Here is a 17,780-nt window from a genome sequence, read left to right on the forward strand (position 1 = left end):
CATATTTGTTAGTCCAAAGATAAAACTTCCTGCTGGCCATAGCTATAGATTAGAGCATGATCAAAATTTAGCCGAGAGTAATCTCAGTCGACCTCATGCATCCGTCCGTCGTATTATCGGGTATATATATATATCTATCTATATATATATATATAAAAGGAAGGGGTGTGTGGGGGGCATTAAGTAAAATTGCTAATCAGTATACATTATGAAATGAAACTTGGCTGTAGTATAATAGTGCTTTCCACTGATGACATCACAATTGTGCATCATTTGATTAAAATGCGGACAAGCTAAGCCAAGATAAGTTCACATGCTAATTTGCTGCAACAATGTTATGGTGTTTTGTTGTCCGCACTTCGATCCCACAAGGCTTTGCAATAGATATTTTTAGTAACCGTTAAAAAATGCTATTAAACCTCAAGGCTATACACAGTAGATTTAAGATTTAATTCAATTATTGTTCTTGGTTTCGATCCCCTTTTGAGGTCTTGAATTTTGCACGATTTGGCAACCATATACTGACAAGGTAGACTAAACTTTGTCATTTCAAGAGTACTAATTTACCCTGAGTAAATAAAAGAAGAAAGATAAGCCAGTTCACGCTTATTGGTCAACCATTTTAAAATAGGGAAAAGCTAGGAGTCAAAATATATAGATATCTGGATCACTTTGAATTTGATGAGTTTTACTATATTTTTCTCTTTCAGATATTAGGTATCATCGCTATTAGTGCTGCTATTATTCACATTGCTGTCTCATGGCTCAACTCAGAAACCACGAGCATAAGAACGGTAAGATCCAGTGAGAGAGACAATATCTTTATGAAAAGTAAAAAAGTGATAAAGACTTTTTTCTGAAATTAGAGTCTCTCTTTAGAGTCTGACTTTGTTCTGGTACACTATGAGAACCATGTACTTCAGCGTGAGTTCGCATCTCATAAAACGATCTCTAAACCAAAGTAGCAATTCAGCTGATAATACTGCTTGAATATCTGTTATCGAGTTTTAACCCTTAAAAAATGCTTACTAAATGCTTCTTTATAAGTACTGAACAAAACGAAAACAAATAAAAGAATTAAGATATTTACTAAAGCAAATAATATGCAATAACAATTTAACTGGTTTGGTCCTCGTGTGTCCCCGTTAAATTCCAATACGGCGGCTTCTTTCTTCTTATTTGATCTTTGTTGTTCATATGAAGTCGATCACTCTAGTAGATTGTCGATGTTAACCTTGATTTCAGGGGCATCTAATGTCTCCATATCAGCAGTTGAATAGTCGGTTTCCATGTCAATTGTTTTAGATTCCTCGGTAGAATTGTACTCATAAAATCATAACTATACAAGCTATCAATGCTACGAGATTCGCGGAGCAACCCGTTCCGAAAACGCTCGACATCTTTCGTGCTCCTCGTGCTCGAGACACCGGTAGCCCAATCGCACGCTTAAGAAGAAGAAATTGTTTTTAATTAATGATCTGCAGGTTTAAATTAGTTTTCAAAAAAGGATGTTGTGATAGTTAATACACACTTTGAAACATGTTTTATTTATGAAAGTGAGTCTGTGAATGGATTACAACGTTTGGAAGTTTGGTTTGATTACGTTTTTCGTTTGGGTTTCCTTTGGTTCAATTCCACCAATCCTAATCGCAGTAGCTGCAGAAAGTCCCAGCCTGTCAAAAACTGCGTTTTGAGGACGATCCGACGAGAAAACCTAAATTATATCTCGGGCTTCCCCTTTAGCCCGAGCAATAAATCAATAAAATTGATACGATAATACTTATATCTTATTTGGGTTTTTTTCCGTAATACGGGCTGATATTTTACGAGTTGCGAATGTACTTTTCCGAGTCCCGTAGGGACGAGGAAAAATACGAGTAATGAGTAAAATATCAGCCCGTATTACGGGAAAAACCCAAATAAGTTATTTATTATACGACATTGAAAATTAATATGTATTTGTCCCTTTTTGAGCGAGTTCATCAGTATTTTTTGAGTTTTCAAGGTCCGCACGCTATCTCAGAAAAAACGTAAACACAAGGAAACCCATTAAGTGCCTTTAATCTTATTGGTCAATAGGCAAATTACATGACAACTGACATGAAACTCGTCAAACTAGATATGATCTTCGTAAAATCACACTTCGCATCGATTAACAATCAAAAGTTTTGAAAAGTTAGAATCATGAAGACGAATTCCAGCAAAAAACAAAAAGCTTAGTGAGTTCACTAGTTCTCATAGCTCATCGTCGCTGTTTAATGGATCAATTCTCTTGAATTTCTTCTTAAAACTGGGGGATGGTTCAACCGCCAAAGCATGATGATCTCTACCAAAGTTGATAGAACAGTTATTGAAAACAGCTCCATAAAACATGCTTTGATTGGATTCTGGCTGTTCTGCATGCTCAAATGGATTGGATGTCAGAGTACTGGAAAGTTGAAGCGGTACTTTAGGACTCAAGGCCGAATCTTTCGTTAGTTTTCTTCCTTCGATGTGCTCACTTAATTTGGAAGACATAACGTGCTGTTGCTCTGTTGACGCTTCTGAATAACTATCCAAAGACTTTAGGTTTCTCTGGCCAGCCAGGGCGATTATATTCAGAGGCTCTACGTTTTCTTTTCGTAGCGTTGAAATCATGGTTCTTCGTGCCGAGTGGTTGGTAAAACGGCCTTCAATACCGGCGGCTTTGCACATCTCTTTCATGAACTGTGCCAGCGAGTGCTTTCCAAGTGGTTGTCTCTTGTACCATATCTCTGATGATGGTTTTTGAATGGCTGCCAAGTAGAAAGGAGATTCTGATTTTTTCATTTCTGGTGTTACATGAGAAATGTACTCCTTGAATAATTTCACTGGACAACGACGTCCACCAGTTGCAAACATCTTAGGATTGAACGGACGATCCGGGACGAACTCATTTTCGCCTGTTCTAGTTTTGCTTCCGCGTTCCTTAATCCATTCCACGTACTCTCTTTCTCCATCTGTTTTGACTTCAAAGTCGCCGTATCTTACACGATGGTGCTCATCTTGTGCTCTCCAACCCAAGTAAACAGTGTTGTGAAACCAAACTGTACGCAGAAGGACTTGAGGATAATTGTTGCCAAGCTGTTGTTTTTGCCATAATATCTGAATATGGTCTGTACTCAGCCCCTGTGCCTTGTTTGGCTTCTGGCCTTTCCCACGCCTACGGAGCTCCTTTCTTTTGCAAGCCAAGGCTTTCCGAGAACGGTTGAATTCTCTATCCAGCAAAATGGAGTATTGTTTGCCTTGTTCTCTAAGGAAGCGGTCGATACTACGGAAATAGGAGGTAAGAGTATCTGGTTCAAATTCATCGCCATTTTGCTTGCGTACTTTTACCACAAAACAGGCTAGTAGTTTGTCCAGCTCATTAGGCGGTATCTCTTCAATTTTTCTTGTTTCTTTAATCGTTTTTGCCCACCTGTAGAAGACTTGTAAATCGTTATGTGTCTTTTTTGCAGTGTTTTTGTTCCTGTTTTCTCTTATGAATGTTGATACTTCATCTTCATCGGCGAAATTAGTGGTCTCGAGCTCGTTGTCCTTCTGTACTTCGACTGTCGTATCCTGCGGGTTTTCAAAAACTTTTAAAAGAACATCGTCATCTATTTCAAAATTGATGTCTAGGAAATCTAGGTCAGTGTTCGTGTCATAGTGAAGATTTAGGTCAAAATTTGGGTCACTTTCACCTCGAAACATGATGAAAAAAGTTGCGAAAAGTTGCGAGCGTATTATGCTAGTCCTGTCCCGGTTAAACCGGTTAAACCGGGACAGCACTAGCATAATACGGTGCCATATTTTGCGAGTTCTCTTGACCTTATAAGGTAAAATTACGTAATAGTCGTATAATAAATGCAGATATGATAAAATTCTTCCTAAAATCGTCTATATTTTTATTTCCTTATTCACTTCTTCAACGGTCTTTCAAGGTTTGAGGCTATTTGGATCAGAATTGAGTGAGTTATAGCCATTTGACAATTAACCCTTCTCCGACCTTTATTATTATAATTCAAAACATATTATAAAATGCACGTTCACTTTAAGACTAGCTAAATGCATTCGCTCTAGTGAAATACATGCATCGTAACTACATCACCTAAGGCGTTTTGCAAAGCTTAATATGTAAATTTAGGCACTTCCTAAAAGCGGATTTCCCATTGTTAGAATAGAATAGAATAGCATATAGAGATTTTGTCTGTGCATGTGCGAAATGTGAGCTGTTAACTGAGACGTTATTTTGGTATAGGAGTATGAATTGGAATAGTGGGAGGATGGGGGGGCATTGCTTTTATAGCAATGCAGACCTTAGAAAGGCTACCAATTCGGCGTGTCTAGCCGAATTAGGTCAACTTCCCATAAATCTAGATGCAAAATTAAGATCAGTTAAGTTTTGGTTAAACATAACAAAACTCGAGAACCGCCAAAAATTACTTTCAGCAATTGTAAATAGAGAGTCATTAGCAATAAACAACAATAACTGGTGTAATAAAGTAAAATATCTATTAGACCGAAGCGGCTTTGGGAATATCTGGCTTGATATAAGATGCAATTATCGTTCAAGTCATAATCCATCAAAGAAAATTAAAACTAGATTTACGGATATAGAAATTCAAGTCTGGCGAGGGGAACTCTTCACGATAAAAAAACTAGAAGAGGCCCCTCAGGCCAAAAAATAAATGAAGGACATATCGTCTGGTAAAAACAGATTACTCGTTTGAAAATTATTTAATCGAAGTTAAAAATTTTGAACATCATCAGAAAATCATTAGCCAACTTGAGAATTAGTAATCACGACCTTGAAATCGAAAAGGGAAGACATTCAAGGGAATACAAAAAACCAGAAGAAAGGAGGTGCTTCCAAGAAGAATGGGAGGCACTTTCTTCTTCACTGTACACTCCAATCTAAGGGAAGAACTCTTCAAGGACATAAAAAATATAAACAATGATTCTCTTTTGTTAAATTAGAACGAGTTGTTTCTGCTATTTATGAGTCCACCCAAAATGATAGCAGTAGCAGTGGCAAAATACGTAACTGCTTTATAAAAAAGATCACTTCAATACAGAATTAATATAGTATGTGGTCTTCTTACCCAAACTAGGCACTAAATAGTAACTATACTAGATAGGTTAAATAGGCGAATTTATTATAACATAAGAAAAACTACTATAAATCAACAATTAGAGCCTTCATACATTTATTCAGGTAAAATGTCTATGTTTATTTTAATACTTGATACCGAATAAAAAAGTCTGTCTGTCTTTCTGTCGTTAGAAATTATGGTTTGCAAAAGGGAATGAATTTATCATTCTTCATCTATGTGTCAAGTCCATGTTATGTCTATTATATTTATGTTGATGTAAATTTACTGTCATGTTATATCAGGATTATATTGTTTGGACAATCTCCTCAGAGAAAATCCATCAGCAGGCATCCTACTAGTCGGAGGCTTCAATCAACTATATCTAAAAAATGTATGCAGAAATTTCAGTCTAAGTAAACTAGTCCTTGGACCGACTCGTGATAAAAACATCCTCGATCAGATTAGTTCAAACATGACTGGTCTCTACAATCTTGCATTCCATCTACCATCCCTTGGAAAATCAGATCATCAATGTCTTTTTGCAACACCTAAGATACAAATTAAGGTGAAGCCCATTTTGCGCAAAGTAAGTCCAAACAACATCGCTGCTTTAACGATCCGCCTCAATAACCATAACTGGGATGAGGTGTTAAATGCACAAGGCGTAGATCAAAAGATGGAAAAGTTGACGCAAGAATTAACAGCTATTGTTGACCAAACAATTCCAACTAAAACAATACGAATGCATCCAATCGACAAGCCCTGGCTAACTCCGCATATTAAAGACGTAATAGCACAAAGACAACGTGCCTATAGCAAGGGAGACACGACCAAATACGAACAACTTAAAGAAAAGGCTGCACTTTTAATATCTAAAGCAAAGTCAAATTACTACCAATCAAATACGACTACAACACGTACAAGAAGAAACCCTGCAAGATGGTCTTTCTTAGCCTTTCTAAAGTCTATTTATAGTCTTTGTGGAGCAAGTGAATCAAGTGTCAATCCTTATCAGCTGAAAAGCTAAACACCTTTGCAGAAAAACTCCAAGATGTCTTCACAAAATTAACCTTGGAACGATTACACCCCTTTGATTTCTTCTGTTGATTCTGAAGGCTTACCCAAGGTTGCTCCTATGGTACCAGCCATTGGACAGGTTAAGATGGTCTTAAAATTTCTTACTTCCAGGAAAGCAACCGGTGCCGACAATATCATTGCTTGGACCTTAAAGAACGTTGCTGAAGAACTAGCAGTTGTTACCCATGACATCATCTGTGCAAGCATCACTTAATGTAAATACCCTGACCGACACAAACATGCTCTAGTGAGTCCAGTACCAAAGATCACTGTTATTTAGTAAGCAGTCCACTGCTTATTTATCGACTTCAGCAAGGCATTTGACATGGATGACCACTCCATCCTGTTATCTAAGCTAAAGGTACGGAACATCAACAAGCACCTATGGCTATTCATTCAGAGCTATCTTGAAAATAGATCTCAACAAGTGAAAATCCCAGGTGCATTGACTTCCGACTAAGTCATGCCCGGCAGCAGTCCCACAGGGTTCGGTGATATCACCGCTGCTATTTAACATCTTTATCGACGACTTTGATGATGCTATACCTGAGGAACTTCGTGACCAAGCAACAATGTGTAAATATGTCGATGACTGCACCGTGTTTCAGTGTATTCCTAAAGGTAGTCCATCCGACCTTCAGAGAGTACTTGATGATCTATAAAACTGGTCCACGGAAAATAACATGTTGTTGAATTCAAAGAAAACAAAAGACATGTGGAATTCGTTTCAAAAAAGCGTCCATCGAACCTGTGCAACTAAGTATCAACGACTTATGTTTGGAGAGAGTAGAAAAGTTTAAGCTCCTTGGAGTTTGGCATCAGAACAACTTATGCCGGAACTATTACATTGAGGAAACTATCAAAAATGCAAACAAAAGGCTGTATTATTTACGGGGAGTAAGGAAAGCAGGAATGCCAACAGGAGTTGGCCTTACAATCTACTGCGCTAAAATACGTCCACTTTTGGAGTATGCATCGCCTGTCTGGGGAGGAATTCCAAAATATCTATCTGATGAACTACAAAAGTTTCAAAACAGATGTCTAGATATAATAGGTCTTGAGAGAAGTACCTGCCAGCATTGAAAGAACGGCGTGAAGACAGTACAAAACGTGAGATCAAAAGAACAATAAATACCGCCAATCAAAAATGTAAATAAACACAAATGTAAATAAACCACATAACCGCAGATCTAATGTTCAGTCTGCAATTGGGATTCCAACATCAAGGACAAATAGACATATGAACTCGTTCATATACCTAGTGTTGCGACGTATAATATTTTGCCACAGGCTTTCCGTGGAAGTGCTGTTTGGTATAGCCTGCTGTGCAGACGTTTTTAGTGTCGGCTCGTTCCTTTCCCTCCCCACAAACGTCTGCTCAAACTAACCACACATTCCTTTCCCTTTGTTTAATCGGACCAATCAGCAACGCCAACAATATCGTAAACAACTGCCAACATTCAAATTCCTGTGAAAACGTATCGTCCAAAGTTCGTAAATCCTCGTATAAAATATTAATAATTTCCAAATCTATATGGATAGGACTCATAAGAAAGTTGTAGGAGCTGAATCTAAACGCTTTTTATGTTCGTGTGAGCGTGTGAGGGAGTCGTGAATGAAAAGATAAGAATATATGACAAATCTACCGTCGACATCAAAGAACTTATCGAAAAAGTACTGGAAATCGAACTCAGTCCTTATGATTCAAACAGTATAAGTAAATCATCGATTTTCCAGCTCCTGTTAGAAGATTTACGAAAACGTCTCGTTTTTCAGAGACGAAGCACTTTACTAAGGATTCTTTCTGATACGAATTAGGATCACTTATCTAAATTTCGCAGACATTTCTAAAGGCTTCATCAACATCAAAGTGAGCCAAGGTGAAGGTCAGCTTCCAGCATTTCGGGAGGCGCGCTCTGATTGGTCAATCTAAGGGAAAGGAATGTGTGGCTAGTTTGAGCAGACGTTTGTGGGGAGGGAAAGCAACGAGCCGACACTAAAAACGTCTGCACAGCAGGGCCCGGGGGGAAGTCGAAGTGAGGAGTAGAGAGAGTAGGAGTTGACTGTTATTAAAGGAAGGAGATCGAGGCTGTATCAGAATCCCTCGGGATAGTCAAAAAATGTGTAAGTCATGTTTTGAGTTTGGTAGAAGTTAGATTTACATTTTTATGACTATAATTTTTCATCCACAGCGAATCGTGTATTCGTGTAAACTAGCAAAATGGATAGAAACATGTAATTGACCCTCGAACTACGTTTGAGTAAAACTTTGAAAAAACACACGCATCTCGACATTGACCGATTGCCGAGGTAGAACCTTCGAAAAGCCAATACCTAGGGCCACCAGGCTCATAAGTACATAATTTTTAGATATTATTATTGTATATATCAATAAGTTTAACCATGTAAATCCAACTAATATTTTATTGAAGGTTGATAAATAAAGCTTATTATTTTTATTTTTTTAAAACTAGCGTTACTAAACATGGGCGTGTCCAGGATTTTCTAATTGGGGGAGACCTTACATACCAAATTGTCACTATGACGTCATATGACGTCAATATGACGTCATATGACGTCAATATGACGTCATAGCAATCTATTGTTTTGACCAAAAAAAATCATGGTCGATAGACGGCTCCGAGAAGCGAGAAAACTGATTTTCTTAACGGCTTAAGTTAAGTCTAAACAAATCTTCACACGCTGCATCAACGGCCGGTTAGGTTTATTTTGACTTTGAAAGAGGGGGTCACGTGCACCCACGTGCACCCCCCTGGATACGCCCATGCTAAATAAGATGTGCCTGTATATATATTGACTTATATAAAAAATAAAGAAATAAGCTGTCAAAAAATATACGGCGCTCGACTCATTTTGCTAATGCCTATGCTATTATGTTGCCTTTCGAATTCTTCTGTAATTGTCCATTTTGTTTTGACTAATTTCGGTTGTTTAGACGGCCGCTCACTAGCCTACGTAGTGGCTCTCTTGCGCGGGGATTTACGGATAGTGTGGGGGAGGGGTGTGGGGAGGAGGTCGGAGGGCCATTTCGCAGGTTAATTGTTCACGAGAAATTTTTTCAAACCTCTGTAGTAGGGTAAGAAGTAGTTAGTTTCGCATATGTAAGTGTCTACGATAGTGCTGGGAAGTCAGTTCAAAAAAAAAAAAAAAAAAAAAAAAAAACCAGTTTCATTCGGTATATCGATCTGTTGAGATATTTAGATTTGCAGCTGTTTATAAATGCATAACTGCACGTGTCTGGTTGGGCACCTTGCTTCGGACAGTCAATAACCATGCAAATTAACACTAAGCTAGTTAAGAATATGTTATATATCGTTAAAACACTCATTAATAATTCATAAGCTTATGGTTCAATTGGAGCCACCATACACGTCACGTGCATGAACCTTTATACCCGATAAAGTCCTCTTCATTAGTATTCAAGTGATTTTATATAAAGACACATGTGTCTTCATATAAAGACACATGTGATCTTTATATAAAGACCACTCGAACACTATGAGGATGACTTCATCAGGGATGAAGTATGCATCCAAGTTTAGATGAAGACATAGAGCTTCATCAAGGTCATAGTCAACCCTAAAGATCATTGACTAACTTCAGATCACGCTCACTGATAATGTATCTAGGCAACGAGTACTTCCCAAGAACCTTTACTTATCAAAGAAAATTATGGATAAAATTAAAACATAACCTGCAGTTAAACTAGAAAAAATATAACAATAAAAATGATATATTCTTTAAGATGATAAATGGCATTCGAAATTTACTAAGGATTCTTTCATTTTCCTTTGTTTGCAATTTGCTATACTAAGTATTGAAAATGCATAGTTTGAACGTGGGATTCATATATAGCGTATCGTTCTGAAAAAAATATCCTGGGGAACACCACGGTTTTGAACCAAAATTTTATCATTTGTGTTTCAAAAGGTAAATATTCATTATGTTATGTGCAACACAAGTAGAAAATTAATATAAAGAACAATATCGTCGTTTTTTCCCCAATTGTTACACCATATTCCCTGATGATGGATCTAAAAATAAATTAAAAAAAAAAAAAACCTGGGAAAATAATAAATATATGTAGATGAAAAAACAACTCCGAATATTTAATGACACCTACATACAAAGAACACTTAAATCTAATATAAAGAACGTTAGGAATCGTTTTCTTACTAATATTTGAGTTATAATATTTGAATAATATAAAAATAATGTTGGACATATTGGCCTTAATCGAAGTTAAATGGAATTGTATTCTCGACTGGCAATGCAAATAAACTACAGTCGACGACAGTCGGTCTAGTTTCTTATCAAAAACATTCTATAAAAAAACAACATTTTCACGGACCATTGCTCAGTATGGTTTCAGTGATTTAGGTTTGAAAACAAATGTGTTATTGCTTTCAGTTCGTAGAGAACAGAGGTGAGATAACTTCCTCTGAACTATTCTAAGCACATCCATCACTTGGTTGCTGTTAATGTGAGATTGGAATAGTTTGGAACTCAACATCAAAGGCATTTCTCACATCAACTTTATGAAGGATCTTCCTCAAGAGAAGCAAAATGACGGTGCTCAAGAATCCAACAACAGCTTTAAAAAGTTTCTAAATCTATCATGTTTTCAGAAAACTACTAAGGATGAACAACAGGACAAGGAATTACTTTCGTATTTTGACGAATCAAATGATAAAGAAGATGATGTTTGGAATCAATTCCCGAAGACACAACGTGAAAAGTGGAGCAAATTTGCTTTTTGGTTATCCATCTTTTCGATGTTCGTTTCTTTATCGTTCAGCCTGGCTTCTCTTCTCGTCTCATACCAAACAGATAGTTCTTCAGTATTTGCTAGCGCCTTTGATGCTCTGTTGGGGACTGTGAGATCACTCGCTGTAGCTTGGAGGTTCAGGGATTTGCTCAACGGTGGTACACGTGGTCGCAAGAGAGAACGAATCGCTACCACTGGGATTGGTTTTGGCTTTGTAGCAACTGGAGTTGCAACTGTGGCTGATAGCATTGTTCACCTTACAGATCATATCCACCCCATTAAAACAAATCAGATGCTCATTGTTCTCACGTGTAGCCTGGTAGGTTTTCTAACGTTATCCTATGGACAAACATGTCTAGCTAAGAAACTCGATAGCCAGTCTCTGCGAGCTGCTGGTGCTGACAGTGCTCTCGCTGCTGCAATGTCTTTCGGGATTCTGCTTTCCACGTTTGTATACCGGAGTGCTAAAACCTTGTGGTGGCTTGACCACTCTATAGCATTATTTCTCGGGCTCACTTCAGGAGGATATGGTGTGCATTTGTTCTTGCTAACTGTCATATGCAACAAGGAGTTGTTTGGTGAAAAGAATCAAGAAGAAAAACTTTTAAACGAGCAGTGATAGACAAGAAGAATATATTCGTAATGCGCATTTAGATTCAATAAACAGTCACATTTTACCATTGCGTGTCATTTATTTCGCTCTTTAATTGCTTTACCCAACTCTCTATTTATACGCATAAAACAGATATAAATTGTATGTTATTTATTCAGAAATCTTTTACACTGAAATATACCCGTGCAGTGATTTTAATTGGCGAACGGATTTAATCTATTCAATTCAGCGAAGAAGATTATATAGCTATTTAAGCATGCAAACCAGCCTATTTTTAAATAGGATGGTTTGCATTAGTTTTAATTAGCTAGGGTTGATTTGAGAGGAGAGAGGAAAAAACGGGGGGGGGAGGGGTGAAAAATCACTTACCAAGCTCACTTGAAATTGAACCCAAAGTAAATAAACTTCACCCTTGAACATTAGCAATCATTTCAAGAAGCTAAGATATATCTGCATATTCAGCCGGCCCCTCAAAATAACTCGTTTCTACGCGAATCTGCGAGTTAAAAATCAAGTGGATAATCTGTGCATATCACTCTTGAATATTACTCTTGAATATCACTCTTCAAGCCTTTTTCTCTTTCGCTATATCAAAAATAATGACTGAATTTAAAAAAATAAATACACAAGCAAACAAGCATAAGGAGGGATAGGCAGACGGATTATAAGGTCCCGGCGAGGCGCACACACTTACAATAAACTGAGAAAACGCGATTTTGGTCCAAGATAAGAGATAGATAGCCATGGTTTCTAGCTTCATTGTAGTCGATCGACATCGACAGTCGCCAACCACAGGCCACTGGCGGCCGCTATACAGTCCATGTATAACCCAAGAGCACCCAGAGCTTTAACAAGTTCGAATCATTTAGGGTTGATTTGAGAGCAGAGAAGAGAAAACGAGGGGGGGGGGGGGGGGGGGGGGGGGGGGGGCAAAAACCCTCATGTATTGCTCCAAAATAACATATAGCTCAAATATATCCCTCAAAAATATACTTAATATACTTATAAAACATATGTATGTGTCTATCATTTAATATCTCTAATGATTATTCGAACCAAAATTTCATCTTTTAAATGGTATTTTATTGATGTTGAGAAAATAATGAAAGCTTCGGCTAAGCTGAAGTCAATAGAGAGTCGATGAGCGAATCGACTTTTTGACTCATAGAAAACGAGAACGAGTAGTCTAATTGTTTTAGCATATACCTACTAGCTAATATTGTAGTATTGAAAACAAAAAATGACACTGAAAACTATACTGTACAAAGCGAGGGTCGGTCAACCGGCAGCACTGTTTTCATTCATATTTGCGAACTCGACTCGAAGTATTAACGTAAAGCTTAAATTTGCTCTATTTTTATAGCTTTTTGTCTCTATCATTAATGTCAAAACTCTCTTTCTCTCTGTTTTTTACCTTATCAATTTTTGGGATCATTGTACTTATTAATGATTGATAAACTGAAATAATTTATTTTCAAATACTTTGTTGTCAGATGATTCAAAGCCGTGCCATGTTTACAATTTGCTTGATATAAGATTCTTGTCATTAACTTGCACTTTCTTTATTGTTTCGCCTGTTCTTACCGTTCAAACTCCTCTTGAATACATGTGAATAAGTTGTCTTTTGGTTTTTTTCCTGTTCTGTGAGGGAACGTTTAAAATGCCATCATTATCTCAGCAGTCAGTTGTTTGTCGGTCGTAAAGCTTGCACACGAAAATCTATGCGAAATCTGACGGCCACTTTTTCGTGATAAAATTGCCATAATTCTTAAGTTTTTACTTATCTATACCGTTCAAAACCTCGATTCCTTTCCTTGATACAGCCTTGTCTTTTCTACAATCGATTTTTAAAGATTTTTCAGAGAACAAGCAGAGATTTCGACGAAACTTGAGTAGTATACAGAATGGGGGTTCAACGCCGGGCGGATCAGGGCGGATCGCGGATCAGCCCTCAAAATGACGTCATGCCCATGAAATATCGTCCCATCCTTCATAGTGACGTCATACCTCCTCTTCGGATAGGTCTTATATGTACTTTTAGAACAACCCCTATTATGACGTCATAGTTCCTGAGAAGGAATCAGAGCCGCTTCTGAATATCCTCCTGGATTGGTCACATCTATTTTTAGAATAATCCGAATTATAACATAATCAGACGCATGAACCAATCAGGGGCCGTTTGTATGTTCCCTGTCAAAATGGTTGACTCCTCAAAAACAAACAATAAACAATAGATGACTTGCCCAAGCAACAACGACAAACACGTTTTCTAAAAAAAATTAAAATTTATTCATAAAACGCTCAATGCATGTGAATACAAAATAAATTTAGTTGCAGCTCTTTTCTTTATTTAACCATGTATGATGTTTTGATTGTCAGTATATATTTGTTCAATAGAAACACCCGTCACTTGAAACTATAGAGGACTATGTTCTGCATAATTTTCGAGTCAATCACGCGAATCAACTACTAGATATCAAGACCACGATCTACTCTTTCTCAGTTTTACAAAACAAACCGTCCATCCAATTTAAAAAAATAATTAGTGCAAATTTCTTATTCACTAATGAGTTCAGCCAGGTGTGGACTTTCAGGCTAGGTACATGCCAATAGACGATAGCTTGATAGCTGATAGCCTAGCTCTATATATAGTGTAGATCCTAGTGTAGATAGTAGATCTAGTATAGGTTCTACTGTAGATTCTAGCATAGATTATAGTGTAGATTCTAGTGTAGATTCTAGTGTGGATAGTAGATCTAGTATAGATTCTAGTGTAGATTCTAGTGTAGATTCTAGTGTAGATTCTAGATAGATTGACATCCACCCCACATCGACCCCACATCGACCTCTCATCGACCTCACATCGCCCTCTCATCGACCCCACATGGACCCCACATGGACCTCTCATCGACCCCACATCGACCCCTCACCGACCTCACATCTACCCCACATCGACCCAACATCGACCCCTCACCGACCTCTCATCAACCCCATATCGGCTCGGCTAGGCTCGTCTCGTAGGCTCGGCTCGGCTCGTAGGCTCGTTTCGGCTCGTTTCGGCTCGGCTCGTATAGGCTCGGCTCGTAAAGGCTCGGCTAGTATAGACTCGGCTCGTATAAGCTCGTATAGGCTCGGCTCGTAGGCTCGTCTAGGCTCGGCTCGTACTAAGGCTCGATAACACGCTGTTGTCTTACAAAAACATTGATGTTATTTATTTTGTTCTATACTATTTTGTAAATAATATTGCAACTTGGAAACGTATTTTATATTATTAGACTAAAATGCATTTTATTTTATTTATCTGATTTTAAGTAACAGCGTGTTATCGATAATTATGGAATCCCGTATTTTTTTCTGCACAATTCCTTGCGTTGTTTTGTTTTGAGCCATCTTTATTTTCGTACTATTTAAGGTGGCTCGACCCCCTCACGCTTGACCGCTACCTTCCACTTTTGCAACGCTAGTGCATAAACGTCTTTTATCCTATTGCAAATCTTTTTTGCACATAAGTCACATAAAGATTGAATTAATGTTTGATGCAGATTTTAGTGAGATCGGACGTCATAACACGTGATTATGATGAAATATTTGATTTCGTTTAGAAAATAATTTTAGCCTTACAGAGCGTTCAACACTAAAATGCTTCCTACCACATAATTATATACTAGATGCCTCCATTTGTAGGGATTTTTGAAAAAATCTATCTAGCTAATAATGAGATATTTGAGATCATTTAAATATAGTGCATAATCTACTTCAAAACTAAACAATGGATTTCATACGGCCGAAATTAATATTTCAGAGCTATATATTCACAAAAGTCATTGCTCATTTAGTTTTACTCTGTATCTAGTTTTAAAAGGAACATTTTGAAGGTAATCGACTTATGCGATTTTGTGAAAACGTATAGTGCAGAAGACGGGGTAAACATTTGATGCGCACTTTTCATCGCAGTTTTCTAGTCAATCTTACTAGATCTTCCATTATTCTAAAATTCGCTGATCATTTCTCTCAAAATTACGTCAGGATGCAAATTTGAACTTAAACTAATATTACACAAAATTGCAAGACTATTGAACTCATTTAAAGCGATCTAAAGCGAACGAGAAATACAGAAAACATTGATCGTTTCCCAACGATTTGATGCTCTGGGAATTCTATTGTTTGCTAATGATCATAACATCAAATTCTTTCGCACCATGCACGGTCTCATCTCGCTTGGCTGCTTTGCGATTTACTTTCGAAGTATGGTTCTTTATCTAAACTCAAAAGTCTTGCTCGCTTCTTTCTTGAAGTTTTAATTCGAGGCATGTTCTCCGATTCTATTCACTCACACTGACAAAGTACATCATGACAAACGTCCCACGTTTGAATAAAAAAAACAACTGTTTGTTACCAAACTTCGGGGGTAAATCGGAAAGCAGCCAAGCGAGATGAGACCGTGCATGGTATGAAATCCATTGTTTAGTTTTGAAGTAGATTATGCACTCTATTTAAACAATCTCAAATATCTCATTATTAGCTAGATAGATTTTTTCAAAAATCCCCACAAATGGAGGCATCCAGTATATAATTATGTGGTACGAAGCATTTTAGTGTTGAACGCTCTGCAAGGCTAAAATTATTTTCTAAACGAAATCAAATATTTCATCATAATCACGTGTTATGACGTCCAATTTCACTAAAAATTGCATCAAATATTATTTCAATCTTTATGTGACTTACGTGCAAAAAAGATTTGCAATCGGATAAAAGACGTTTATGCACTAGCGTTGCAAAAGTGGAAGGTAGCGGTCAAGCGTGAGGGGGTTCAGCCACCTTAATCACTTGAATTTACATTGCTCGGAGATTGTTCGGTGGTAATTCATGTGTTTAATGATATACAAGTTTAATGGAATGTCCAACATTCGAAGTTTTAAAAACAAAAGCGCTGCATAACAAAACAAACAAAGGAAACCCCGAAAATCTGGCTCTATTCAAGGCGATACAGATATGTATTGCGTGCAATGTTATTTTTCGTATTTGAAGGGCTTCTAAAAATTCCACTTACTTGAAATAAGTACAATGCCTAAACTAATCATAATCTTGCGCAGAGAAAAAAATTCTTCGTTGATTTCGTTTTTTATGGCGCCGTGAATAGACACAACATGATATGTAATAAAAGCGAAAAATAATTACTTTTCTAATTTTGTAATTAATTGCAATCAGGCCAACCGATTGATCTCGATTTCTCGTCATCACTGGTTACTACATTGATAAGCGAAAATATCGTAAAAATAGTTTGTTAGGGAACGAAATTAATGCATTTTGTGGATATTACGGGACTCCGTTGATATTTTATAGATTCACAATCCAAAAATATTAAAACTCGAATAATTTTAAAACTGAACAATGAAAATATCTGAAACTTTCTGATCTTGAAGACTACCATAGTATATTTCAGATAATGAACTCCGTTTCTCCGGGTCTGGGTAGATTATGCCAAAAAATAGATTTTAAAAATAATCACATGACGTCACTGTGCCTTCAGGGCGTATCCGATGGTCACGAAATATACACGATTTAAAACTTCTATCCCTACACTTAGTATAAACTCATATTTGGCCAAGGTATATCTGGTGCCGCCCAGTTTGCAATACAAGTAGAGGAGTCGTGCTTCAAAATTATTTAATCGAGCCACCTTAAAACACACTTGTTCAAAGAAGCATTAATTTAATATATTCTATCGCTTTAGTCATCATTAGTTTTATATTATATATATATATATATATATAAGAAATCTGTGAATCAATTTTCCGTAAAATAGTGCTCAATACATCGATAGAAGTAGAGCAGAATATTTGTTTGAGAAGAAAAAGTCAAGACAACATTTTTCCCGACAAGCCTGTTTCGTGAATTGCTTCACTCTTCAGGGGATTTAATGATAAGAATATTCGTTACTATCATTTATATAGAAAACGTATACATAATTAATTAGTGGATGTAGTTTAGCTGTTGCGTAATAATGCTTTGTTTCTGTGGCGGCATGAAGATACAAGTTCGTTGCGCTTATTTAATGATGAGAGTTCCGGTCGATAAATTATTAGAAACTTTTCTTTAAGACAAAGGTTACATCTTTTGCTGGAGCTGTTGTAGGCGGAGCTTGAAGATAGGACGCGCCATAAAATGGAGTAGCTGATATTACCGTTCTTGAGAGTCCAGATGTATT

At 37.1% G+C, this 17,780-nt stretch overlaps 1 protein-coding gene across 1 annotated transcript; it reads left to right on the plus strand.

Annotated features, from left to right (window-relative positions):
• Positions 1-666: 666 nt before the first annotated feature.
• LOC148906259 (transmembrane protein 163a-like) lies at positions 667-11,636 on the plus strand. Its single transcript, XM_031702204.2, has 2 exons — positions 667-794; positions 10,602-11,636. Exon 2 carries the CDS (start codon positions 10,730-10,732, stop codon positions 11,576-11,578), a length of 849 nt encoding a protein of 282 aa, XP_031558064.2. The 5' UTR covers positions 667-794; positions 10,602-10,729; the 3' UTR covers positions 11,579-11,636.
• The last annotated feature ends 6,144 nt before the right edge of the window (positions 11,637-17,780 follow it).

This window comes from Actinia tenebrosa, unplaced genomic scaffold (assembly GCF_029948245.1).
Source record: "Actinia tenebrosa isolate PJP-AT-01 unplaced genomic scaffold, QUT_ActTen_1.0 PGA_scaffold5__44_contigs__length_20552954, whole genome shotgun sequence".
In the NCBI taxonomy this organism is placed as follows: Eukaryota; Metazoa; Cnidaria; class Anthozoa; order Actiniaria; family Actiniidae; genus Actinia; species Actinia tenebrosa.